Here is a 27,466-nt window from a genome sequence, read left to right on the forward strand (position 1 = left end):
GGGCAAACACGATGCATGGTTGGTAAGTCACCTTTGGGTAAAGCAGCAACTGTTGTGCGTAATTGCGCGCAGCATACAGTGTTGGGCATATTGCGCAATAAAAAAAAATTTAAAAAAAGATGAACAGATTATGGATGTAGACTTTGTAGACAGATCTGCTTTGACATCTCAAATCACATACCTTGCTGTCATCTTGAAGCCACTCCTCTTCTAGAATATGTGCCAAACATCTCTGCCTTGCTGTGTGCTATTTCAGGTCGTTTGGGTCCAGTTACAAGTGCACTGAAACAACTTGACAAACAGGTTTTAGGACCGCCTCAAACCACGTCCCAACCTTGAATGGGATTTATAAAAGGGACCCAACCGTCATCCGGCAAACAAGGAAAAGCAACAGCAACAGAAACATCTCCAAAGGGGAACTCAAGAACCGTGCGCAACAAGCCTGACTCTAGAGGACAGCCAATCCCTTCTGTGCAGAATTCCAGACAAACCACCGCTTCTCTAAGCCGATCAGCGCAGAATTAAAGCAGGGCACGAAGGGAAGAGAGAGGGAAAAAAACACTCCGCTACGCTTGACAAGAAACTCGGATTTCTGCTCTCACGTCAGACAAACTCTTGCCAAAAATGATGATGCAGCTGCCAGAAACCCCCACCCAGAAAAACAACCTCTTCAACGCCATGAACCGCTTCATCGGCGCCGTCAACAACATGGACCAGACCATCATGGTGCCCAGTCTGTTGCGGGACGTCCCATTGGATGAGGACAAAGCGTCGTTGCCTCTGAGATCATATGAAGACGAGGGAGACGTGTACAGCTACTACCAGCTGCTCAAGTCCATCCGCAGGGACATCGAGTGGGGCGTCAGGTGCGCAGCCGCTGACGAGAGGCGCAAAGAGAGCATGAAGATCAGCCGCAAAAACTCCTCTGCATCCACATCTTCTGCATCATCATCATCCTCTGAGGAAGAATACGAGGAAGATGAGGATTTGGAGAAGCAGTTTCAGTACCATCTGACCGGGTTGCAAGGGGTGCTCTCCAAACTGACGCAACAGGCCAACTGTGTCACCAAACGCTACAAACAGGAGATTGGAATTGGAGGATGGGGGCAGTAAAAGTCTGTGCCCATGAAACTGAAAACTCTTTTTATTGTTGTTGTTGTTGTTGTTGTTGTTGTTGTTGTTGTTGTTGTTGGACTTTTTAAACCGATTTCTCACTAAGCTTCATGAATGGTACAGAAAAGGCAGCTTTTTCTGTGTGCTGGCCTACAAGGTGTTGGTCTACTCTGATTGTAGATGTGTTGATCTTGAAGAAAGCATTTTGCGTACTTAACACCAAATCTCACACTGTATGTTTGCACTCCAGGGTGTTGTACACATCATGCATTCATCTTTTATGATACACAGATGAAACGTATTTAAAGATTTATTTAAGATATTATTTATTACCTCATATTGTAAGAGCCGAATGTTATTTCAAAGCTGGGGGGAAAAAAAGGAAGTGCATGAAATACTAGACATGTTGTTTTGAACCAGCTCTCTGAAAGCAATACTGACTAAAGATTGAGCTACATTTGTCTAATGCTAATGAAGTCAGTGTGTTCACATCAATCTGTCTGTGTATGACCAGTGCTTCCACTGATCTGATGTGTGTGTGTGTGTCTTTAAACTGTGCCTGAATGAGAAGGAGGCGGATGCTGAGTATAGCTGCCTGTGATCTCCTCAGGTCCTACATGGTCGATGAACTGGAATCTACTGAGAATTCTTTTGCATTAAGAATAATGATGGTTTCCATGAGATATATTGTTCCTTTTTTCATTTTTGCTACTATTAAGCAATCATTGAAAATGTCCTTTTGTAAAATAAGTAAATGCTTTTGTATTCACTCTTCTCCTGTACCACTTTTGTACAAACTTTGTTTCTAAAATAAACTTTTATATGAATTTCATGTTTTTTCTCATTTCCGTTTTTAAAAAAATGCATATTAACAATTAAAGACCCAAACTAGGGATGTAATGATACGAAAATTTCATATCACGGTTACTGTGACCAAAATTACCACGGTTATCATTATTATCGCGGTATTGTTATAATTGTACTCAAAATGTTAAAAAAGTAATGATACACACACGGAAATAATTTAACCAAGTTGTATTTTGAAAAAAAAACAACAACAAAAAAAACCCTAAATAAAATAATTGGCACAATGTACCTTCTGTTGGCAGAAACATTCAAATATTAACCCTCAGTGGTCTGAGCCTATTTTGGCCGTTTTTCAGTACTTTTGATTTTTCCTTTATTTACTATATACAGAAATGTTTACTATATTTTTTCAGCACAACTTCATCTATTTCATCTGCCTATTATTTTTTTTCACTTTTTAACCTACTAATTCAACACAAAAGGACAAAAAACACAAAAAAAATATAAAGTCCGATTTGAAAAATGTATATAATTTATTGCATAAATAACATAAAGATGCTTAACGAACCTTTTCAAAGACTTTAGAAGTGAATATTGGTTCCAAATATTAGGTATAGAAAATTAAAATTGTAATAAATTAAAACAATACTCAAATATTTGACATAAAAGCAGATCTTTACATAGGTGTTTTCTCTGGAAAAGTGAGGTGATCAAACACGGTTATCATGATAATTAGAATTTAAACGGTAATACTAACCGTTGGCCATTTTTACAGTGGCTTATCATTATATCGGTAATCGTTACATCCCTTACCCAAACATACACTGGTGACCAAAATTATTTACTGATATAAAATGTTAAATACCTGTTGATCCATTAATCCTATTAATACATGGAAATAATTGGTGTAAAATGCAGTTTGTCATCTTTTCATGGTCATCAGATATGACCCATTTGGACATCCAGAGGCTCCATAGTGAATGTGGAAATGTCGTCATCTTCTACAACATTGATTCATCAGTAAAACCAATGGAGTTTGATAAATGACAGTGGATGGAGACTCTTGTTTTTATGTACAGTTAATGATATATTTTACCAGAAAAGTCACTTTTTCCTCTGTTTTGTCAGTTTTTGATATAATAACCCTCAACTTTAATTTGAGCTTCTACGGCCATCAATCATGATCAGTAAATTAAATGTAGGAAAAGACCTGATTTTCACTTAAGGATGCAAAATACTGACCATAATATTAAATAAATGGTGATAAGTCACTTAAGAAAAGTTAAAAATAGAGAAAAAAAAAAACATTTGGGGACTGCCACAAAAGTAGCACTGTCTCTTTATGGGCTTCAGATCACACAAGAAACAGAAAAACCCTGATCCATATCTATAAAACATTTATGAATCAGTGGTTTGTTTTTTTTGCTACTCTCTTAAGTGCACTGCAAAACAGACTGTTACCTACTTTGTAGTTTTCATTTGAAGTTCCATTCAGTAGTAAGTCAGTCAAAAGCATGCTTTATATGAGTGTCAGACAGTCTGGAGTCAGTTTGTCATTGTAAGGATTCTGCTGAAATATAGGACAGGAATATAAAAATTGTCAAAACACAAAAGCATTAAGATGGAAATAACATTTTTTTTGTCTGTCTTTTCCACAGCTTTGAATACAAATGTTATCCGTCAGTGAAAATTGTGTTGTAATGATTACCAACTGCTGGCCTCTTCATGTCGACTGGATGCTGTTCAAGTGTTTTATTTTAGTTAACTGCACATTTGCTGCACTTAAAATCCCTAGATTTTACATTTTAGAACCAGTTCATTTCATTTTATTGATAATTTGTCTGTGCATTACTCCCTGTTGAATGACAAAGATAGCTTCAAACACTGCAGTGTTATTGGAATCATTGGTAATAAAAAGTGGACAAAAATGCACTGTAAGAAACATTATCATTTAAACACAATCGCCTGAAAATGACAAAATTATACAGATGGATTTGAAGATAAAGTTGTGGAATGTGTCCTGTTTGTTTGCTTCAAATAACAACACTTCAAGTCATCTCAGCTCCAAAACTACAGAGTGTGAAGCTGAAAAACATGACCTTTACATCATTACTTGAATATAATTCACTCACGTCCAGATATGTGGTGCTTGTATTTTACTTGAGTATTTCCATTTCATGCAGATTTATAGCTACTTCTACTCAAGTTCATGTCACAGGAAAATTTTGTATTTTTACACCATTACATTTATCTGAGAGCATTTCATATTAGAGTTTTTCATCCCCCTACTGTCCACTGAAAACCACTCACCTCCAAATGTGTTGATTTGGAATGAAGGATGAAATGCTCCTTATATGTTGATACATTTCTTTATTTTAACCCATAAAGACCAAAACACCCACCAGTGACCAACATCATCCACTGATCTAAAATGTATAATACCTGTTGATCCACTAATCTAATAAATAATTGTTGTAAAATACAGTTTGTCATCTTTTCATGGTCATCAGATATGATCCATTTGGACGTTCAGAGGCTCCGTAGTGAACGTGGAAACACCGTCATCTTCTATAACATTGATTCACCAGTAAAACCCATGGAGTTGGATCAATGACAGTGGATGAACACACCTGGTTTATGTTCAATTAATGATATATTTTCTTGAAAAAGTCACATTTTCTTCAGTTTTCTCTGTTCCTGATATAATAAATCACAACTTTAATCTGAGTTTTTATAAACATGCACGATCAGTATATGAAATATAGAAAAATACCTGATTTACACTGAAAAAATGCAAAATGCAGAGGATAATATCATAATAAATGGTGATAGATCACTTAAGAAAAGGCAGATATAGAGGAAAAAACTATTTTGGTACTGCCAGATAAGTAGCACTGGGACTTTATGGGTTAAGATAAAACATCTTAACTATCGCTCTAGGATTAACTAGAAAAAGGTCTTGTTTCTAGGTCCTCAAAGATAGACACAGGGCTGTTTTACCTATAAAAACCTATAAAAAGTATTTTTTTTATGAACAGGACATTGATGCTCCCAACATTATGATCTTGTAGAATGTAGAATATAATGTATTTCTGTAGATTAACCTACAAACAGTATATAAAGTAACTAAATGAGCTCACCCTTTAAGATCTAGAGTAGTAAAATACAACATAATGCAACAGTCCTATGAATCCAGAAACAATAGTAAAACACTAGCAGGGACTGAAGCACAATGACTACATTCTGCTGATAATAAATATACTTAAGGTTTCGGACACTGTACTATTTTCCCAGCAATTATTACTTTTACTTAAATAAATGATCTGAGGGCTTCTTCTGTCACTGATGTTTTTGTTAGTTTTGTTTCACCTGTGATTTTCTGAACTATCTGCAGTAATTATCAACTAAAAACATGGATTTCCAATTTAATTTCAGTCAGCTTTTCACATTTAATATTTAATGTGTCCTGCGGATGCACTTGAAAGTTACAGGCAAGCAAGTTTGCCTTTAATTTTTAATTTATGTTGACATTTGAATATATTTTGGAGGGGACAACTAGTATTTGTGTGAATGTGTTATTTATGTACTGCCTTGTTAAGTGGAGAAATGAAAACAGAAATCTATTTCATTAGTAAGTTACTGACAGCCTTTAAAGGCCATTGAGGGAAATGAATGCGGCAGAGTTTCAGTGTCACAATAGGTGCAACACACCCACTCATTCCTGCTCGCTCTCTCTCTCTCACACACACACACACACACACACACACACACACACACACACACACACACACACAGAGCTATGAAAGCTTTAAAAGTACAATGCATTCAAAGGTGCAGCAGATTCTTATCACTGAAGTTGACTCTTTTCTGTTGAAAAACAATAGCAGGAAAGTGAAAAGTCTCTCTTTAAAGTTCCAGTCTCTCTAGCAGAGCAGATACCTCCATTTAATTGTGTTTAATATAATGAGGCTGTTTTACAAAATTATAATGTTAATATCAGAGTTGTTGTTTTTTTTGTTTTTTTTTATTGCATGCTGTATTTAAAGTGTCCAAATATATGTGTTGTCCATCTCTAAAACACGGAATAAATTGAAATGAAATGAACAGAGGAGACATTTTTCAAACTGGGTTAAGTGTCCTAAATATCCTAAACAGTAAAATTCCCTTTTGCCTCACTTGAACTCTTTACAGAAGGGCAGTCATGGCTTTGACATTTAGGACAAAGGTGACATTAGTTGCTGCATTTCACAGGAAATGCTCACAGCATCTAAGATAAATATATCGTCATCTTTTATCACTAACAACATGTTTGCCAGGTGTCATCATTCACGTGCATCTCGTTTTCTGAGGGAGTGGTAGGAATTTAAGCAATCTAAGTAATCTAACTGTAATTAGATTAGATAAGTAACAGAGTAACAAGAGTACACAGTAGCATTCTGAAATGTTGTTTCAATGTGGGATTTGGAAGTTTTCCAACATTCAGGAGACACTGAATCCAAATTTTAACTGCGTACGTTAGCGCTCATACTCTTTTGTCCCTTTACGCGCACGGTACAACCAGGAAATACAAGCAAAGCTGTAAGAAAACAAAACATATACAAATAGATTAATACATCCTTCTTAATTGAAATGGATAGTCAAAACATAAAGACAACGAATAATGATTCCCGTTGTGTATTTTTTAACGAACATTCAGAAGACTATCGATGCGTAAGTAGCCACCATCAGCGTAACTCTAATTTTAGCGTTTATAGCAGCTAGCTACATTACGTGTCACTGTTAGCTTATGACGAATTTTTGCATGAAAAATTGCAATAATTTAATTCCAATAGATTATTTAGTTGCTGATATACTAATTAGGTTATGGATAAGTGGATGCCAACCACAGGCATCGTTCCAGATAATAATATATAAGTTGTCAGTCCTACATACTGGGTACTCGTCCTGATATAGTTTATATAGTTAGCCGTTAACATATTTGTTATCAGGCACTGGCTCCTGTATAAACCCTCTGTGCTCCCTTATCCGCTGATAGACAGGTTACCTTTATTAGTTTTATCTGATAAGATGACTGGCGCCCGCTGAGGTGCGTATTTTTTGCTCATGATCCAGTTTTTCGTTTGCTGATATAAGCCGTTATTTCAGGGTTGAACTTCAGATCTGTATGTAGACTGGGTCTGTTTTGGTCAGTGATATTATAAAAGGGACAGTTTTTATGTGGCTAACTGAAGTATTTTAGCCTATAGGACTGGAACAGGAAGAATTATGAGAATATACACAAACAAATATTTGTAATGGAAAATAACTAATGCTTTGTGCACTTTTGACTTATTAAATCAGTAATAATTGGATAACTACTAGAATATCATCTACGGCTAGGGGATATGACCAAATATGTTATCAGAAATGTTCATCTCAGTCAATATCCACAATGAAATAATAACTTAAACAGTAATTGTTGGTCCTGAGAGAAAAGAAACCAAATGGTTATTTGCAGTGTTAAACCCTTATTTATACTTAGAATATGTTAAACACATCAGTGTTTGTTGAAATATGGACAAGTTGAATATGAAAACACTTCAAAATACATTTCCAGCATTCCGTCAAGATCCAGTAAGACGGAAAACAAAAGGAAGTTTCGGGGGAAGGAGGAGTACACTATGGACATGTTGCCAGTTCACAGCTGGGCTGACATATCAAAATGAACACCACCAGACATTTATGTAAAAATTAAACACAATCCTGAAATCCAAAAACACATCACCACAATTCAAACAGTAAGAAGAGCTACAACATTAAATAGGACAATTCAAATAACAATGTCAGTGCAGATTTCATTTGTCCGTTTATTACCCTGCATGACCCATTAAAATGTATAAATTGGTGTTTTTCTTAAGATTTCCTTATTTTGGAGTAGTATTCTCATTCAGTGCTTCTACAATAAAATATCACTTTGGGATAAATGTCTTCAGCTATTGTTAATACATTAATTGAACTACATATTTTTGTCATGGAATAGTTGAGGTAAAAGTACATTAGCCCTCATCTGCTGTTGAACACCACCGGGAACATTTCTACAGTAGTGGAATAGGCTCTTATTTACCAAAAGTCCTGTAACAAATAAGCTGTAATACCAAACATGATCTTAATTGTTAGTGTTGAAGGGATTGACATGCTCTTGACATAAGCTCTACCTATGTATACAGAACTAATTATCATTTACTTCACAAGGGTAAAGGAAATTAAATAAATTCTAGTCTTAGGATGTTTGCTGCTTCTGATCTAAGTGAGAACACATTCCCTTCAGAAGCTCTATTTTTGGTGCATTTTTAAGGTCAAGATTAATGGTGATTTGCATACTAACAGAGTGACGGTCCAGGATATCGTTTGATCACATTACACAGCTGTATCAGGGGGGAATGCAGGTGAAATGCTGTCCTGCCTAAAGCAAAAATCTTTGCATCAGTGTCAAATATTTGCTAATGGCAAGCAATATATCATATTGTCCTATTTATTTTCTGACTAACCTAGTAACAAATGGTCAACACTGACAATCTCCATCTCAATTTATGTTCGTCTGAACAATAAACTTGTTAAAAAAGTTATTAAAACACTAGTGAAGATGTGATTCCTAACAAAGTCTGATAAGTATCAGATTAATCTAAGCCATTTTATAGACATATAAGGGGTAAGAATCCAAATAAGTCCAAACGTTATTTTACAAGAAACATTTTAGTAGTCTATAATTACATCCAAAGAAAGTCTAATACATGGTCAAAAACCTTCTTTATTCCACTCTCTTTAACTATGTGAACCCAGGCATATACTCAACAGCGTTCTTTCTCCTTTTAAGTGAAGTAGTTATTAAACAAAAGAAAAACTAAAATAATCTGTATTGATTTATCTTACTCATCTTCATGATTGTACTATACAATTGTCACTGAACTCCAATATGGACTTACAGCAGCCACAGTTCAGTGTTTAGGGCCTTCATGCAAGTATAATCAAAACAATAACTAGTCCAGTGTGTCCGTAATTCAAACATTTTCAACTTTTCCAGTCTAAAAGATGTTAAAAAATGTAACTTGAACCATGACATTTACATTTCATGTTTGTTTGGGTGTTAGATGTCCCTGTTTTTTTTACGCTGTATAGAGCAAAAGCTGTGTGCTTTCAATGGTATATGCAGCTGATCACGTTAACAGGGTTTGTTGTGACAGCTCCGAGGAAACAGGTGTTTGACAATACGTGCAGAAGGCCTCATCTGATTGTAAGGGTACACCCTGCTCTGTGCTGCAGGCCCCTTCATTGCTCCTAAACCTGCAGTGCACATTTCATTCTTTTCATTCCGTACTCTTTTCCTCTCTGGTTTCTGTCTGAGTTGCACTCAGTCTAGTTTCCGTTCATGGAAGTATGCTGTGTGTCTGGTTGTAACTCCATCAACACTTCCAGTTAGTATTTTATTTCACTTAGCTGTCGTTGAAAAGGCCCCTGTGTTTTATGGTACATTTAAATGGGTCAAATGCATGTGGAGGTGACATTCATACATATCTTAGGTGCTTGTCATTGTGTTTTAGTACAATATTTTTATGTGCACAAATACACAAACATTGACTCACCATGAGACAGTCCAAATTATGTTTATAGTAATAACACTGTTTACAAAGCATAGGTAGTCACACAGGTCACTGTGTAACAATGTAGAAGTAAAAAATATTTATATTAATATCAGATTCTATAGATAATTTTGTTTTTTGGATTTACAGGTGGTGATACTAACAGTAAAGCGAGCCACAGGAACCTTCTCCTTAGTAGGATGGTAAATATTTTTTCCATTTATCTTAGTATCAATGTTTTTTATGCTTGACTTGTATTCCAGACCAACAGGATTAACAGCAAATTGTCAGTGAGCTAGCAATATTTGAGAGATCTATAGTCTGTGTTACAGAATGTAATGTCTGAGTAATAACAGTTAGCAACATAGTTAGCAAGTAACATATTGGGCTACATGTTGCACCCATAAGACATTCTTCTTTGCTGCAAAAATAGTATCAAGAGGTGGGCCATGGGTATAATAGATACAATATATATATTTATCTGTGTAATGTCATTCAGCTTTGATTCTAATTGTAGAATAATACAGTGTTCAGCTGGTTTTGACACTGTGTCAAGAGGTGTGTTGAGGTTGTGGTTTGTGGTTTTTTTGTATTGGTTTGCACTATATTGTGGTCTTGTGCTTATACTCTACCTGTTTTTGTTTTGTTTCCATGTTTGTGCAATGACATAATGCTGAAGTGATGATGTGATGCACCTGACTATGGAACTCAGTTTGTAATGATAAACTTTTAATAAGTTGTGATTAATATTAGTACTTCAGCACTTTTCAGAAACGGCAACATCTGTATGTCAAAGAAGCCATTGTCCCTATTTTTCTGTATTTCTTTTTCCTGAGGGATTGTCTGGGTATATTCTGTATCTCAGGCTGCTTAAAATGATGGCTTCACCCTTTTGCTGTATTTGGTTTTCTTGGCAGGACACTTAACGAAAGATGCTCTTTAGTAGATTTTCTGCTGCAAGTTTAATCAGTCTGAACATACATTGCTTTTATGGTCAGTGATCTGACTACAAGCTAAAGACTCAGCAGTTACAGTAAAGGTTATCAGACAGCCTGCGGGGATAAGTGTGAAGTAATGATGTATTTTCATGCACCAAAGTACATCATCATTAGGGTGGCAATTGGCCTGTCCTGCTCAAATTGTTGCCCCTGTAATTAGCATGAAGCATCTCACTGTGGTCTTTCATTTCTTTTTTTCAGCCTTTTTATGCTGTTTGTGATCTGGCTGCTTCGCAGGTATCATTCTTTGGCTCAGGTAAATCTGCACTCAGTCTTTTAATTTTTTGCGCATTTCTGTTTGCTTCATTGCCACTGGAAAAATGTTCAATTAACCATGGCAAATCTTGGCATAATTGAATGCAATTAAGTGCACAGATTAATCAATTGTAGAGTTAATTGGCTCATGGTTCTGCTGTGGTAATGTCTTCCTCTTTGTGCTTTTTTTTGTATTGTATTTCATATATAAATAATGTTGATTTAGAGCCTTTTCTTTTGTTTTTTTTCTTCCACTGAAGTAATTTTTCATAGATCTTCTTAGAGTTTGAATTTTCTGAGGTACATTAGTGCTTGTGTATGATGTTTGCGTGAGTGCAGCTTTTGAATGCTTATGTGCTTGAAGGCCGTCGAGCAGGTCTGTCAGGTTGCGCTTCACATTATCCTCCTAATCTGAAGAAAATGACAGCTTAACGTGGGACTGATGGATCCTATTACCTCTGGACTGGGTCACAGAGTGCCTAACCTCCTCCTGCTTGTCGTCTTCCTTCTCCTCTTCCTCCTTTTTCCTCTTACACCACATAAACCTTCTCCTTACCTCTATCCCTTTGCAAAGCTTATCCATCAGTCAATAGTCTTTAGTGCTCTCTGGCCCTCCTACGCTCTTTTTCTGTCTCCAGTTCCTCCCCTTCTCCTTCCATTCCCTTCCCCCTCCCCCCCTACTCTTCTCGTGTAGCCTCGGCAGGGTCATTGCTGGACACAATTAGATAAGGCACTGTGCGTCTGTGCGTTTGTGTGTATCTGTGTTGGTCTCTTTATGGCTGCCAGAATTTGTAACAGCCAGTACGTGCAAAGTCAAGTGTAAGACTGGCTGCTGGTGCACACATTATTGATTCATCACTAATTCTAAGGAAGTTATGTGGTCACTCCCATTTTCCTATGCTTTTCTCTTGTCCTTTTTTGACTTCTGTTCATCTGTCAATGGGCTGAAAATGTTTTTCCTTATATCCTCAGTTATTCAGACTCCAATGTCAGCTTTTTCACCATTGATGAAAGTATAACAGCTATTCCACTGCAAGGTAGCTTAAGCTTTGTTCATTTGTATCACTGTGAGCCACTGGTATCAGGCCTCTGACATCACATGTTCTCGTAATATCTAAAACAGCTTGTCTTTTGGTATAGCAGAGCCAAGTTCTCAGCTATGGAGGTACAGATTTGTGACTAGTTTGGATTTTTAAGTTAAGTTTCAATGGTAAAATACAAGAAAAGAGGCATAAAAGTACACAAGCAGTCAGCTACACGACAGACTGTAGGAGGTCTGTCACAACATCTAAGGTAGACGTAGCTCTTTGTTGTCTCACAAAATAAATATTTCGTTAGTTTTAGGTTTTTTAAGGTGGTATCATAAATGTGCAGCCTATATGTTAGAGATCATCACATCCTATTGTTATCAGGGTGCTGAGCCATTTCTCTCATAGGACTCCATTCAAACAGAATAGCCCCTTTGAAGACCCCAAGACTATGACATGTATTCACACAAAGTTTGGAACCTTTCATTTTACTTTGGTCATATTTGGTTGAACAGCAATTGACAAAACGAAAGAAAAGAAAGGGCATAACTTGTGGTTTAATAATGTTGTATGATGAGAAGAATAGTGGACTGGTGGTCATGGTGGAAGTCTGTGCTCTTTTAGTGCTTTTCTAGTTTCCTTGTAAGATACAGTGAGTTACAAGGAATTAGAGGAGACAGTCCTCTGTGATTAGTCCCCGCAAGGGAAGCAGTATGCCAAGCAGGCAGTGATTATTTGATCAATAATTTCTCTTTCTCTCTATATTAATATGATTGTATTGTCTTTGATTGGTCTTTTCCTTATACAGAAAATGATTCTCAGCCTCACTGTAGCTGCTTTCTTTGACAGCGTAGCATATGTCATGGTGAGTTACTCACTCTTTTTCACTCAGCACGCATATATTGTCTTTTCTGCATCAGCTAAGATGTTTCTCCATGCTTTTCTTTATGCTTTCATTAGGGTGAGTCCCATCCAGAGGGATCTCTGTGTGACTTCCAGGCCTGGTGGCTAACATACTTTGGTAAGGCAAAAGAGTGTTAATTACTCACTGGAACACTGTTTTGTTTTTTTTTTTTTTAATGGTTTTTACAATAGAGACAAGTAAGCATTCACTCAAAGAGCAGAGATCCAACAAAGACATCTGCTGAAGATCTCTTATATCAATGTGGAAGTTTACTTTCTGGCTTAAAAATGTCCCTTGACAGTGAATGTTCCAGCTTGTAGCACCATTTCTCTCTCAAAGCCCAGAAAATACAGCATGGGAGTTGTTTTCACATGAGACATGGGCTTTGTGACAAATATTCATTTTACATTTTAAATTAGTCATTTCTTGGGTGAGAAAGCAGTTTCAGACTCATATAAAATCTCTGTACCTGTTGAGTACCCGTAGGCAGATATTGGTAGTGATTTAAGCTTTAATTTGCTGTTTATTTTTTCCATATCTTATATGAAATCTATGGTAATATTATGTTAATTGTATTTCTCTCATGTGGTATTTGTATACTTGAATGTATGAACAGGAGCCCATTCTACTGTTTTTATTTAATCATTTTTATTTGGCAGACTTTACCAATGTGTCTGGTCCAGAAATTCCTTAAAAGCACTTTTACTTAGCATTGGTTATAGATATCAAGGGCAGTATTCACACACACATGCACAGATCACCACACATGAGTCTATGGTTATACTCTTAGAACCATGCAAATTTTAACTGAATTTCCAGAAAATCTGAAAAAGAAGATTTGCATTAATGCACGCCTCCATCCCCAATTGTTATACAAATATTTAGACATTCTACAAAAATTGTCCTCTGAAAGATTGCCTGCTCAAAGTAGTATTTCTTATGAATCCTTATCCAGTGGTTGAGGGGCTGATAGATTTAAAGTCTGGGTACTTTCAGGTGTCTGACAGCTGTTGCCTCCTAGACCAAACCAATCTGCTGGTTTGGAACCTATATGATTGTTTCAAACTTTTTCTCATATTTCCTGTGAAAGAGACAAATATTCATTCTAGGTCTCTTCAAATACTGTTCCATTTCATTGTTGTTTTCCATCTATTGTTTCCTTATTTCTGCACACACTCAGACCTTTCTACCTCTCCTAAAGCATAAAAAGTTTTTCATGAAATTTGAGGTTTTGGGGATTTTTATGCTCAAATTTGAAACTGAGGTATGAGGTGGTGATTTTCTGAAATGTAAATACTGCATATGACCTGTAGGTTTTTAGTCAGTGGAGTGTGATGGTTGTCCTTGTGATTCAGGATGAGTTGGCATTGCTTTATGCTAATTCCAGTTTTGACTAGCATTAGGATCTGACATTTTTCAAAGGTTGGGTTATTGGTCTCACAGGTAGACACACGTTGCACATAATCACACACAGAAGAATACCCGGTAACAGGGAGTGACTTAGTGCTGCAGGGTCGGTGGCATGCCTCCTCAGTTTATCATGAGGGTTTTCAAGCTGAGGACAAATGGCTGCACATAAACGCCAGCCGAACAGGCATTTTGTTCTGTTGCAAAGTGTCAAGTCTAGTGGGACCACATAGCACAGCTCTGCTTTTAACTCCCACCAATAAAATTTTATGAAATATGTTTCAAACGAGGGAAGGATGGTAGCAGGCTCTGTGTCAGGACAGGTGGCAAAGCTAAACTGTTGATTGTCAAGTTCAGCCAAAGCTTTAGCCGCCATTTGGTTATGTAAGATGCACTTGCCTTCACAATGATGGTGATTTATTGTGATGACAGCTTGGATAGCCAATCTGCTTTTTTCTTAGTCACTGCATGCCATTCCTAAAGGCCTCTTGAGTGCTTGTGTGTTAGAGGTTGGTGGTAGTGGTGGTGGTGGGGGGTGTTGTGTGAAACTGAGTAAACTGAGTATGTAGTTCAAAGAATCCATCATTACAACGACCTGGCCTGCCTGTCCTGTCAACGAAAACACACACACAGACACACTCACACACAAGGGAAAAGGGTTGAATGCAAAGGCATAAAGGGGGAAGTGAGCTTTCCAGATTCTTTTTGTTGTCTGTGTGAAATAGCGTAATTTCTCCCCTCTGCCCGCTCCTAGTTTCATTTCTTCTTTTCTTTTCACTTTCCTCACACTCTCCTTAGTCCACTCTATTTGCCCCCCTCCATCTCTGTGCCACACTTTTCCTCCATCTCCTCTCTCACCCCCACTCTTGCGTTATCTCCCTCTGCTTTTCCACAGTTCATCATTATCTCTCTCTGAGCTCCCCCCTCTCATCCATCACCCTAAGCCACAGGTTTCCCTCATATTACTGCAGAATGGGCCCTCATTTATCAAAAAGTGGAACTCATGCATGCACATACACAAGCACCAATACATACGTGTGTGTTCTGGCAGGTGCACTTTGTGTGGTGAGGAGCTGTGCTGTAATTTGACCTTGTTGTTTTTCTGTGTGTGTATGTCTCTGCAGACTGGAGTGCCTTGGCCTGGGTTTGCCTCATCACTCTGAACCTGTACCTCAACCTGGTTAGAGAAATAAGCACGAATAGATATGAGATGTGAGTTGGAGACTGACCGTCCCTAGTGTGTGCACACAGGTCAATGTTTGTTTGTCTATGCGTCTTGCGCCTTCCTTTGAATGTGTGTGTCTTGTTTTGTTATGGCCAGTTCCCCTCTGTGTGAGTGTGTGCGCGCATGTGTTTGGTCTGCCAGAGCATGTGTCTCCCCGCAGAGCATTGACAGCCCCTCCTTCCCCCCTCCTCCTCCTTTTCTGTTCCAGCCAGCCGACGCTCTAATTGAAAAGGGAGTGAGTGTCAGCCGTTAAGTGTGTGTTTTTGTGTGTGTGTGTGTATGCACCCATCTTCACGCTTTGTGGCTCTATGTTTCTGTCGCTCAAACTCCCATGAGCACTCTCCACAGAGCGAGTGTGAATTTGCCTGTGTGCGTGTGAGATATTTTCTCATTTTCCATGCCTAGCGCAAAGCTTTGTGACACAAACACACATTCTTAAAAAAAAAAAAAAAATGAATGTGTCTGTGGGCGGAAAAAAGTAGCAGCTTTAACAAGTTAGTGGCAACTCTGTTTGCTAAGTCAAGTTGATTGTTCACGGTTGTATCCTGTAGATGTGCTTAGGTGTGCACACCCATCCTACCCTTCTGAATGTGAGGGTGTGGGGTGGTAAAAGAAGATGGTGCCCCCCCCCCATGGGAGTTTCCCTGCATTGATTAGCAATAAGCCAGACGATAAAATGGTGGTATAACTCAGAAAAAGACAGTTTTATGGGTGCAAGGAAGATGCTTGCTAGGGGGCCAAAATCCGTTTGCTCCAGAGCCTTATCAGCTGCACACCTCTCATGAGTCCAGGGGGACTGAGATGGGAGGAGGATATGTCTTTGTTTTCTGTGTGTAGCTGGTCAGACAGTGTGCGAAGGAGAAAATAGCACAGTGCTTAATAGGCTAGACCAAAGCGAAGGCAGAGCGTCAGGAGGGCTGTCATGTATTGACTGTGGATAGATAAGCTGTATGTGTTTAGGCAGGCGGGTATGTGTCTTTGCATGCATGCACAATTACCCATCAGCCCCCCTAACCTCCCATCCTCTCTCTTCCACACACATAGACATAATGACGGCGCCGTGTGATGGTTTATGAATGAACAAATCGCCAGAGGAGACGGAGAATGGAGGCTGGATGATCTAAGAGTGATTGAAGTGGATGCAAGAGAGGATGGGAACTGTGTGTGTGTGCGTGCATCTTTATGTGTGTTTGAAGGCGGCTTCAGGTGTACTGAATCTGTTATGGGCAGGGAGATAGCAGAGAGGCTGAAGATGGAGGTGAGAAATGAGATTGAGCCTCCAGAGAAATTTCTATATGGGCTCGCATGTGCGCGTGAGTGTGTGCAGGTGTGTGAGATGCAGAGCGCATAGCGGTCCTGCTGTGCCTCATTAAGCCCATGTTGAGCGCTGCTTCGGACCTCGTCATCTCCCTCTCAAAGCGCCGCCAGTGTGTGGTGTGTGTGTGTGCCCCTCGTCTGCCTGTGTGTGTGAGGCTGGCTGTGGGTCTCTGAGCTCTCAGCATTGATTTCCTGACAAGCTCCCCCCATCCCCCTCCCTCCTCCACCAATCGTCACGCTACAGACTGGCAGCACTGATTTCACCGCTTGTATCTCCCCTCCCACAACCATATCCTCTCTCTCTCTCTCTCTCTCTCTCTCTCTCTCTCTCTCTCCCTCTCTCTCTCTCTCCTCCCTTCTCTCTCTCTCTCTCTCTCTCCGTCTTTGTGTCTGTCTCTCACTCCCTCTGTTCTCTCTCTCTCACTCTTGCGCTTTTACTTGCTTGGTTGCAATTGCTTTTGTTTTTTTTGCACCTCTGCCTTATGTACCTTTTTTGTCCTTTCTTCCCCTTGTTTTTTTCCTTCCTTGATGCTTTCTCTTATATTCGATTAACTCTCTGTCTCTCTCTAAGTTTGGGATCTATACATATCCTGTGTCACCTACCTGCCATCCCTCTTTCACCACCGCCTCTGGCATCCTCTTATGCTGCTGTCCATCAGATGGGTGCAGCAGTTGTATATAGCGCACCCCGCTGAAAGGCAGAATAAAAGAGTGTGTGTGTGGGTGGGTGTGTGTGTGTGTGTGTGTGTGTGTGTGTGTGCGTGTGTGTCTGTGTGTGGTGCAAGACTTGTGAGGAATTAAGTGTTTGTCAGCTGTGTCGCCACAGCTCGATTGACCGCACTTGGAACAAGTCAGGGGCAGGACTTCCACTCTATTGACTGGCCGATGCTGTACGGTCTATAAAGTATCGACGCCCACACCTAAAGAAACTAGAGCACACATCTCATCTGTCTACCACACATACACAGTCATGTCTGTGTGAGGATTCACGACAGGAAATTCTGATATTGATATGGAACACTAGAATTTGGTGATAAAATAACAGTTATGAATATCATCATAGAATTTTATATAATATCATGATATAATTTCATATTGCAATGATTATTGTTCTCCTGACACACACTTTTTGTCTTTTGGGTTTATTGTGCTTACCTGCCTAATAAACCACAAAACATTTCTATGTTTTGTTGTTTTTATGTAATTATATTCCTGAATATTTAGGGTTTATTTATTTATTTCCTTTTTTTTTTTTTTTACAATTAGAATAGTTTTCAATGTTCAGCTTCTGTATTTCTGATGTTATGAAGTGTTTGTCTGAAGTTTAAAACCAAAAATAACCATCTTTTACAATGTTATCATCTTGTAAACAATAACTCAAATTATTCTCGTTTTCCTTATTTTGATTTGATGTTTTAAAAAATGAATAAAACAAGCACAAAATCACAAAATCAGAGACTCTACGTACATGTTTTTATCTATTATCTCTTTTTCTTCGTTTACAAATGATATTGATAAGTGGTATGAAAATCTTTTGTTGTAGTAATGTTTTCAGCAGTTGCCGAGTTTATATAACACATTTTTCTGGAATAATCCCTCCAATATGATTTTGAATCATTCGCTAGGGAATAAATAGTCAGAAAAGTTACTCATATAGTTAACAGTGTGTCAGAATTGACTTTTTTTTCTCTAGTTGATATTGATAATTATGATGACAAACATCAAATCCAGTATTTCTTTCACATTTTTAGGTTGAAATTTGGTCCTGAGTGAAAGTTGAAGCAGCAATATGTTTGACATAAGCAAAAGTAAAACAATAAAATGCTGCTAATGTAAACAAAAGTAACCCTGGAGACAAAAGAAAAATGTATGCCATAATAATGGCATCATATACAAATATAATAGCGTGAGAAGTATCATTATTGTCGTTATTATTGTTTAACAATGAACATCATTACAAAAGTCAGTCTCACATAAATTTGCTAAAACTTAAACTTTACCTATTTTAAATAAGTATAAATGATAAAGAAAAACACAAAACAAACTGGAATTAAGAGAATAAGCATTCCATTTACGAGTTGCAATGAACCTCACTGCACTTCTTTGTTTCACTGTGTCATCACCACTAGCTTACACAACTTCTACTACCACAAACCTCTTTTACTAGACGTTACATTTCACAATAACCATCAGTGTGGTTCAGTTTTATTATAAATTTATATTTAGTTTATGCGAAAAAAGTTTATGATGCATGTGCTCAATTGTAAAAGATATGCTCATTGAAGTTAGTTTCTCCTGTGAATGATTATTTTTTTCAGGACTGACATATACAGTCATAGCTTGGACATTTAGACTATGGTGTCAGTTATGTAAACTTTTAGGTGTAACCCCTAATTGTTTGTTCATAGCTATGGAATTATATTTGTGCCAGTTTCTTGAGCGAGCAACGATAGATTCTGAGCACACAATTAGAGATTTTGAGCACATAAAAATATATTTTGCGAGCACATCAATTATATTTCAAGAAGAAATTACGCTTGAGCAAACAAAAATCGATATTGTGCTCCATAAATGCGTTTGCATGTTAGTTTTACTCATAATGTTCTCTCACAAATTCTTTCCATGGCGCACAAACAGACCGCTGCGCTCGCTCGCTTTCCCCTTCCCTCTCTCGCTCAACCTCCCTCTCCCTGCGCGCTCAGGTTGTCGTGTCCGCACACTCAACTTGACACACACGTTACAATTGTGCCACAAAACCAACCAATCGGAGAGCTTGCGGAAGTACACTCTGATTGGCTGTTCATTCTCCAATTAGCTCGCGAGTTACATTTACCTGAAAAAAAAGCGCTCAATGAGACAGACACGGACCAGAAGAGGAGGAATTGATTCTACACAAACTTATACAAATAAATAGATATAATGTAAACCCAGACAATGCAGTCCTAACGTTATGGCACTATAGTACAAAAACTAAACAAAGTAGTGGTATGACATGAGACAATAATCATAATAATAAATACTGACCGAAGTTTGTGTAGAATCAATTCCTCCTCTTCCGGTCCGTGTCTGTCTCATCGAGCGCTGTTTTTTTCGTGTAAATGTAACTAGTGAGCTAATTGGAGAGTGAACAGCCAATCAGAGTGTACTTCTGCAAGCTCTCTGATTGGTTGGTTTTGTGGCACAATTGTAGCGTGTGTGTCAAGTTGAGCGTGCGGACACGACAACCTGAGCGCGCAGGGAGAGGGAGGTTGAGCGAGAGAGGGAAGGGGAAAGCGAGCGAGCGCAGCGGTCTGTTTGTGCGCCACGGAAAGAATTTGTGAGAGAACGTTATGAGTAAAACTAACATGCAAACGCATTTATGGAGCACGATATCGATTTTTGTTTGCTCAAGCGTAATTTCTTTTTGAAATATAATTGATGTGCTCGCAAAATATATTTTTATGTGCTCAAAATCTCTAATTGTGTGCTCAGAATCTATCGTTGCTCGCTCAAGAAACTGGCACAAATATAATTCTATACATAGCACCTAGGCCAAAGAAAAAGGGAAAAAGCTACAGTGAGAGTTTTTTGCAGTGTTTTTCGCTCATTTATTCTTTTATTTCACATAAAAATGTAAAGGCATATTTCAGGGAATTGCTTTTCTTCATCAGTAAATGTTTTCCTTTTTTCAAAATAAAAATAAATATTGTGTTGATAGTAGTCAAAATTATAGGAAAATGCAGCAAACCCTCCCAAACCTATGGAAAACCCCAATAACAATCAGCAGATCTTTTCACTGTCTGTTTTTAATGAGAACTGCTTATCTCATTTATGAAAAATTGGCTTGGCGCTGAATCTTTAGTTATCCCACTGCTGCAGAGAGGCTTCAGATATATCTCAAACATACCTCTTATTCAGGTTGTATGGTAGACCTAACTTGTTTTTTTTTTGGGTATTGAAATTAAAATGAGCTGGATCTGCTATTATCACACAGGTGAGGTATACAGTAGTTATGGTTGTAGTTGTAACCTTAACCCTAAGACAAATGTTTAACCTCATGACAAATAAAGGTGGGAATCCTGGCTGGAATTTGCTCACCACAAAAAAAAAGAAAAGAAAACAATAGAAACAGACTCTGTCCACACAACTACACAAAAACTTGTATGCACTCACATTTACATACATAAAAGTCATAAACATATATTTTTTTGCTACCAAACTTACCCTGAACTTTCCTCAAATTGAACGTCACTATAGCACCTGCTGTGTGCATATTGCCCTGTTTGTGGTTTGATGCAGACATCATCTCTGCAAATCATCTCTTCCACAACAGCGAGGCTAATTATGGTTTATATTACCTTGAGTAATTGGCAGTCTGGCTGTGTAGGCATTTGTCTGCACCTGAAAAATGACCCTGATGTGAGTGCCAACAGTTAGAATGAACTGAAGAAGAAAAGAATTGATTTAGTTATAGGGTTTTTTTCTCAGGGGTAAAGCTCACTGGTCTCGACGCTCATAATGAAATAAATGTCTCCCTTTTATCAGGTTGTATCATGTGACTGCATGGGGGGTGCCTCTGGTCATGGCCTCTTTACCGCTGCTCAAGGGCTACTACGGACCAGCAGGATTCTGGTGGTAAGTACAGCCCACCGTTCCATCCATCTGTAGTATAATTCTTTGCTGTGTCAGCCAGTGACAGTGTATATTCTGTTAAATGTCTTCTTTTTCATAGAGGTCCGTAGCTCTGGCCACGTTCCAGTGCTTAGACAGGCTCTTTCCCTCGTAAGATTTTATGTGATAAAAATTGGTAATTATCAGCAAATCTTTAGACAGTAAAAACACCCCCTCAGACACTCCAGTTCTTATGGAGAAAAGGAAAGACTTTATTTGTTTGGAGGGTAGTTAAGGGGGTGAGGAGAAGGCCGAGTAGAGGAGGCGGTAGAAGGAGAATTGGGACAGAGCCTTAATCTCCGGGCTCGGCTCTCTCTTTCCACTCTCGGCTTATTAATAGCTACAGCTGCACAGCTTTTCCCCTCTGCAGTCACACAAGTCTCTCTTCCGCTCACGCTCTCCCTTTCCTTTGTAACCCCCTCATCGCGCTCTCTCTCTCTCTCTCTTCCCCCAGCTGGATCACAGACGATCACGTAGCCTGGAGATTTGGGATGTAAGTAGACCCTTTCAGCGCTGCCATCAAAGCTTCTCCCACTGGGGGAGATGGGGAGGAGGAAGAGGGAGGAGGGCTGTCTCTGCGGGGAAATGTGAAGGGTTGCATGTCAGGGGAGCCTGGAGGGTTTTTTCCCACTTGGTGCAAGGCCAAGATTTGTGTGTGTGTGAAGTACGCACACATGAGTGTACTCATGTCTGCCTCTGCCTTGTCAGATTTAGGGGAGTTGCTACACTGTGTATTTAAGTGTTTAGGATGGCTATGAAGGATTATGCCTGTCTACTGCTTTCTGCAACTGGCCCTAAGTCTGCAAGGGCTCTGCCAATCCCAGGCACACACATACACAAACACACGCGCACATGCACACAACATTTTGCTATGAGCCAAGGTAATCGCGTTGCTGCTCGCAGCATCAGCAGGGAATCAATCTTTCTAAACAAATAAGCCTGCACACACTCAGACAGACTCTCGCAGACAACCAGTCGCACACACATGCAGAACAACACATAGCTATCAGCTGTGCTAAACGAGCCTGTGTCTCTTTTATCAGAGCTCTTCTGCTCCTTGGCTCTTTCTAGTTTTCCACGCCGTCGTGGCCCAGAGGGACGAGCCGCTCAGAGGATCAGGGAATCTTCATTAGCTCTAATTATATCAAACCAGACGAGAGATTAGAGGCCAAGGCAGCAAGCGTCAAGAAAGAAACGCGTACGCTCAAACATACACACCCTGCTGACAGCTGGCAGGGAAAAAGGCATGGGAGGGCAGAGGTTTTAGTGTTCCAGGTGAAAAGTGGAAAAGGTGGGAGACAAGACATACGGGCTACGGTTAGAGAGCCCGAGAATTACTCAGCAGGAGAAGGAAAGACGAGCAGCGTAGCCTGACGGAAAGGAGAGGAGAGAGAGAGAAATAGATTGCCCTTGTCTCTGCCCACGCCTCGTAGTGTGTCTTCATCAGAGTTCAGCGAAGCGCGCGGGCAGGACAGAGGAGGTGGGGGAGGCTCAGAGGAGGAGGGTGTGAAAGGGGATGAAAGAGGAAGGAGAATGAAAAGCAGAGGACAGCGCTGTGTGACGGAGGTGCAGAATTTCAGGGCTTGAGTCAGCAATTGGAAGCACTCAAGCTTAGCTGAGTCACCGCTCTTAGCTGGCCTCGTCGGTGTGTATTATATCCCATAGCAATGAAATACTTCGAAAATTACTTTTTCAATCGAAAGCACATGATCACCAGGGTATTTTCAGTCCGGCTCGCAGTATGTCTCTAGAGATGGTAATTTGGGTGAGCCATCTCCGCTTTTGTCCAGTTACTTTTTTTCTGTTCTTTGTCCAGTTTCAATTATCTGAAAATCTGCTGACTGGATCGCCATTTGTACAGATGTTCATGATCCCCAGAGGATGAAGCTTAGCAGCTTTGGCGACATTTTTGTTTTGTAGTGAGATGTCTTGAGGATAAAGGAGAATAATTGTTGTAGACTTTGTGACACTTTGGTGAAACTAACTTTTCATCCAGCGGCAGCATTACATCTGCATTTTAATTTCAGTTCTGTGGTTTCTATGTTAAAAAAGATCAAATTTCAATCTGTTTTACATTAGCGTGTTAACACAGTAAATTAAACTTTACTTAATTAAAGAGAAATTCAATTGAGTCTAAAGCATAAATAAATAGAAAAATTGCGCTGTCAGGACCTTGTACGTATAAAAGAGAGCGAAACCTTATCTGCTCTGTGCATTGTTTGCAAAGAGGCTTAAAAGTAGGTTAGCCCACTCATGATGGCTCAGCACTGAAACTCTAATTTATCCTCCTTTGTGCAAAAACTTTTTGGTCAAATTAATGGACCTATGTGGCCAGATAATAGAAGACTAAATCAGACAACAGCACAGTAAGTAATACAAAAAGGCTGCCTCGCAGCAACTCTGGCAACTTCATAACAGTTTCCTTTATGAGAAGGTGTCTTGAGAGAAATTCTGCCGCATCATAAAACTCAGTTGGGTTGAATCTGTCCCTTAACTTATTTTGCACAAATATAAGTTTAAAGCTGCAACTGGATCACCTTTTAAAGTTTTTGTACATTACATTATTCAATTACATTGAATCTAGGTTTTTAGCATGTTTAAATGTTTGATACAACATAATGGTAGAGTTTAAAGAATAATCTGTGTTGGCACAATCCAGTATAAATCTAATTTACTTTTAGCATTTAACCAGTGTATCTGTAGAAGCTGAGCCATTACTGTTCTCACCCTTCCTGTTTTTTTGTCTCAGTTTGTCTTTCCCGTGCGAGCGGTTGAGCAGGTAGATCGTGATCTTTCACTCAGCTGTAGGATCTTATAGGTCAAAGTTGACAGCTGCATTTGAACAGTGACTGGCACAGATGGGTCTCTACTGCACTCTCATCTTCTACCGAGCTCTTCAATTAAGGCTTCTTTCATCCGAGCCTCATCCTTCACTTCAGAGCAGCACTGGAGGGAAGGCCAGGCTTAGGCCAGCTGATTGAATCTGTGCATGTCTGTGATGATCTTTCTTTTCACCCAGTTTCAGCCTTAACCCTACCCCAAAACTGACAGAGCCCCTCTGTGGTTATCTGTTTTTCTGTCTTTACTTTGTCAGACTACCTGCTACTCTCTCTCTCTCAGCTATTCCTTTACATCTTACTGTGACCTTATCCCTCTCCCTGTCTTTTAATCACCCACTGCTTCTCTCTTCTTTCTGCTCTTTCTTGTCTTGACCTGCAATCCTTCATCATCCATCTACACCTCCATGCTCACCTCTATTCCTGTCTTCAGTTTTATCATCCCCTGCCCACTCTGAATCTTACTTGCGGCTTCTGTTTCATCGTCTCTCTCTCTCTCTCTCTCGCTCTCTCTCTCTCTTTCGCGCTCTCTCTCTCTCGTTCTTTTGCTCCCGTCTTGCTCGCACTCACTCTCCGGGTAGTGCTCAGCTGTAGAGCACAGCGGACTCTAATGGCAGATCATTATCATGCTAATTAGAGCACTTTGTAGCTGCCGCCCGTCATTCTCTCCTCCTCGCAGCCCCCCACGCTATCGTTAAAAAGGCCACCCCCTCCTTTCCCCTCTCCGCCATCCACCCACCCCCATCCTGTCTCTCCATCATTAACAGGACGTGCGCTGGCGTAATTGGACGCTGTTTATTCCGGAGAGCGGGTTATTAAATCACACCAAGGTGACGCTCGTGCAGGTCTCCCCTGAAACGCTTTCATCATAGTCCCATGCCATTATTGGACCTGTGTGGTCACAGGCGCACACATCCACACCCATATTTGCATATTAAAAGAGGCTATTCTTTGTACATTGACGTTAGCCGCAAGATGTGAAAGAACATGATATATATAAAGCTTCCTTTCCTAGTTTCCAGCTTTATAACACATCTACCACATCCAATTCCCCTGCCAATAAAACATTACATTTGTTAATGTACAGTGATGTTTTGTTGAACCCTTCTGCCTGGAGGCTTTCGTAATAAGTGTAGATGAAGTTAAACTAGGCCAAGCACTTAATATCACTAAATATTGCAGTTTTAGCAATGTAAGCTAAATCTCAGGCATAGTGTTGGATGTCACATTTCAGAATCAGGATCATTCAATTCAATTTATTTAATTCAGCTTTATTTATAGAGCACATTTCATGCACAAGGCAGACTTAATGTTCTTCACTACAGGCATATAACATAAAAACATAAAAAGAGAAACACAGGACAGTTCTATTGACCAAGTTTGTGCACACAAACAAGGAATAAGACCCCGGCTTAATGTTAGCGCTCACATGTTATAGAATAAGAATATATATAAAACTAGAAAAGCACTCGGAGAGCGCAGACCTCCACCAAGGTAGATCAGTGCCCCCCCCCCAAAAAAAAAAGTTGCCACCAAAATTTAATCATTTGTTCCTTGTGCCAGTATCAACATTTCCTGAAATTTTCATCCAAATCCGTCCATAACTTTTTGAGTTATCTTGCGCACGGACAGACAGGTGGAGGTATATATAGAATAAAGGATAACAACACAGAGCAACAGTGCAAGTATAAAAACCAGTACTGCAGTACATGAGGACAATAGTGCATATAGTGAAAATATACATGAGATATTTTGCATCCATTTTCCTTAGAAATTGTGTGTATTTGTGTGTTTATAGCAATTCAGACTTTCTTCTTATACATGCCATTTAAACTTTGTCGAAGGCCTTTTATCAAAATTCTTAATTCTGGGGCACCCCTATGGCTCACCTGGTCTCACCACAGTGACCTGAGTTCGATTCCTGACCTCAAATACCCTAAACAAGAATCTTGAACTTTCTGAATCGTTTGCATCTCCCTTCTTTTTTTCATTCATGTTTTTCAGTCTAGGTCAAGACGAGACCTCTGTAGTTGTCTCTCTTGCTGTTCTCTCTCTGCATGATCCACTATGTTTACCTCTTTGCGTTTGACCTATGCCTCGCAGCCTGTGCCAGGTGCTCCAGAAGACTTAGAAAGGCAGGGTGTTGCGCAGCATGGCGGAGACAGCTCAGAGTTACTGAGGCTGAACACAGAAGTGGTGGCCAGGAACCTGTCTATCAGTGCAAGACAAAGGCCTGTTCTGTGATTAAAGGGGAGAGGCTGAAACTCCTCTGAGCTTACATCACCTCCCAAGAGGTTGCATAACACAGGAGTGCCATAATAAAGACACCCATCACTTCAGTTGCCTTGGTCTGTGTTATTTGTTCAGAATACATATCATTCATAACATGACATTCTTCTATGTGCCATTCATAGTTGTCAACTGTCCAGTCTCATAGGAATGTGATGTTGTTTCCGGTGTTTTGATTTTGTACTGTAATCTTTTGTTTTCTTCCAGTGTATGTGCAGACAAAAACATAGGTACAGTTTACAGTTTAGTCAGGTAATGATAACTTTGTGGTAATACAGTTTTCTAAAGCAGAAGCAGAAACATCAGATTATAGTCTTATAAAATTAATTAGTAATTTAAAATCAAATATTTGGGTAGCTCTGATCTTGTTTTAGACATCTAGTATGTATTTATGACTCCATCAGACTGTGTGATTTCATACATATTTACCACAATTTTATTAAATCTGATATATTTTTATGTAATAACAGTTAAATATTGAAGTAATGACGCCCATTTAATTTGTACTACAAAAGAAAAACAGGAAGTTAGGTTAAGGTTTCTTTTGTCATTCTATATTTGGAGTGTTTTAATACCTCACATGTGTGTTTTGCAGATGGTATGTGCCTCTCTTCAGCCTTATCTTTCTGATGATCTGCTGCTATGCCAGGATCATCTGTGTGGCCAATAAGAGGGTGAGTACGTTGTAGTTAAATCCAAATGTCAGGTAGGATTGTTGTTGAGATGTTCACGTGTCTACCTTGAGACTCTGTACAGTTTGTCCCAAACTGTATTTGAGAGGATTAAAAAAATGCACTGTTTGTTCATTCATTAATCTTTTACAGTAATAGGAGATACACTGTATACAAATACAGTATAATAGAATAAAATCAAAGTAATCAATAAAACTAAGATGATGTTATTGTGGCTATCATTTCCGTTTGCAATTTGATGAAAATATAACATCATAATATCCGCAGTTAACACAACCTCATTTGTCAATGACATTCCGACCGATTATAAACAAGCTAAAAGATATCC

General features: G+C 39.1%; 2 protein-coding genes across 6 annotated transcripts in view; both read left to right on the forward strand.

The window, feature by feature from the left end:
• Nucleotides 1-316: 316 nt before the first annotated feature.
• LOC115412613 (mid1-interacting protein 1-B-like) lies at nt 317-1,945 on the forward strand. The gene has a single exon (XM_030125211.1). The coding sequence runs from the start codon at nt 625-627 to the stop codon at nt 1,111-1,113; it is 489 nt and encodes a 162-aa protein (XP_029981071.1). The 5' UTR covers nt 317-624; the 3' UTR covers nt 1,114-1,945.
• A 4,519-nt stretch (nt 1,946-6,464) lies between these two features.
• The window catches only part of LOC115412733 (cyclic AMP receptor-like protein A), a 60,765-nt gene continuing 39,763 nt past the window's right edge, over nt 6,465-27,466 (forward strand). For 4 of the 5 annotated variants that reach the window (XM_030125362.1, XM_030125363.1, XM_030125364.1 and 1 more), the window contains exons 1-9: nt 6,465-6,630; nt 9,687-9,739; nt 10,736-10,790; nt 12,626-12,682; nt 12,778-12,838; nt 15,253-15,340; nt 21,195-21,284; nt 21,775-21,813; nt 27,042-27,120. In XM_030125362.1, coding sequence (XP_029981222.1) covers nt 6,550-6,630; nt 9,687-9,739; nt 10,736-10,790; nt 12,626-12,682; nt 12,778-12,838; nt 15,253-15,340; nt 21,195-21,284; nt 21,775-21,813; nt 27,042-27,120 — 603 coding nt within the window. In that variant the 5' untranslated portion in view covers nt 6,465-6,549. The remainder of the gene's footprint in view (nt 6,631-9,686; nt 9,740-10,735; nt 10,791-12,625; nt 12,683-12,777; nt 12,839-15,252; nt 15,341-21,194; nt 21,285-21,774; nt 21,814-27,041; nt 27,121-27,466) is intronic. The other variant, XM_030125365.1, reaches the window with a different exon arrangement.

This window comes from Sphaeramia orbicularis, chromosome 21 (assembly GCF_902148855.1).
Source record: "Sphaeramia orbicularis chromosome 21, fSphaOr1.1, whole genome shotgun sequence".
Taxonomy (NCBI): Eukaryota; Metazoa; Chordata; class Actinopteri; order Kurtiformes; family Apogonidae; genus Sphaeramia; species Sphaeramia orbicularis.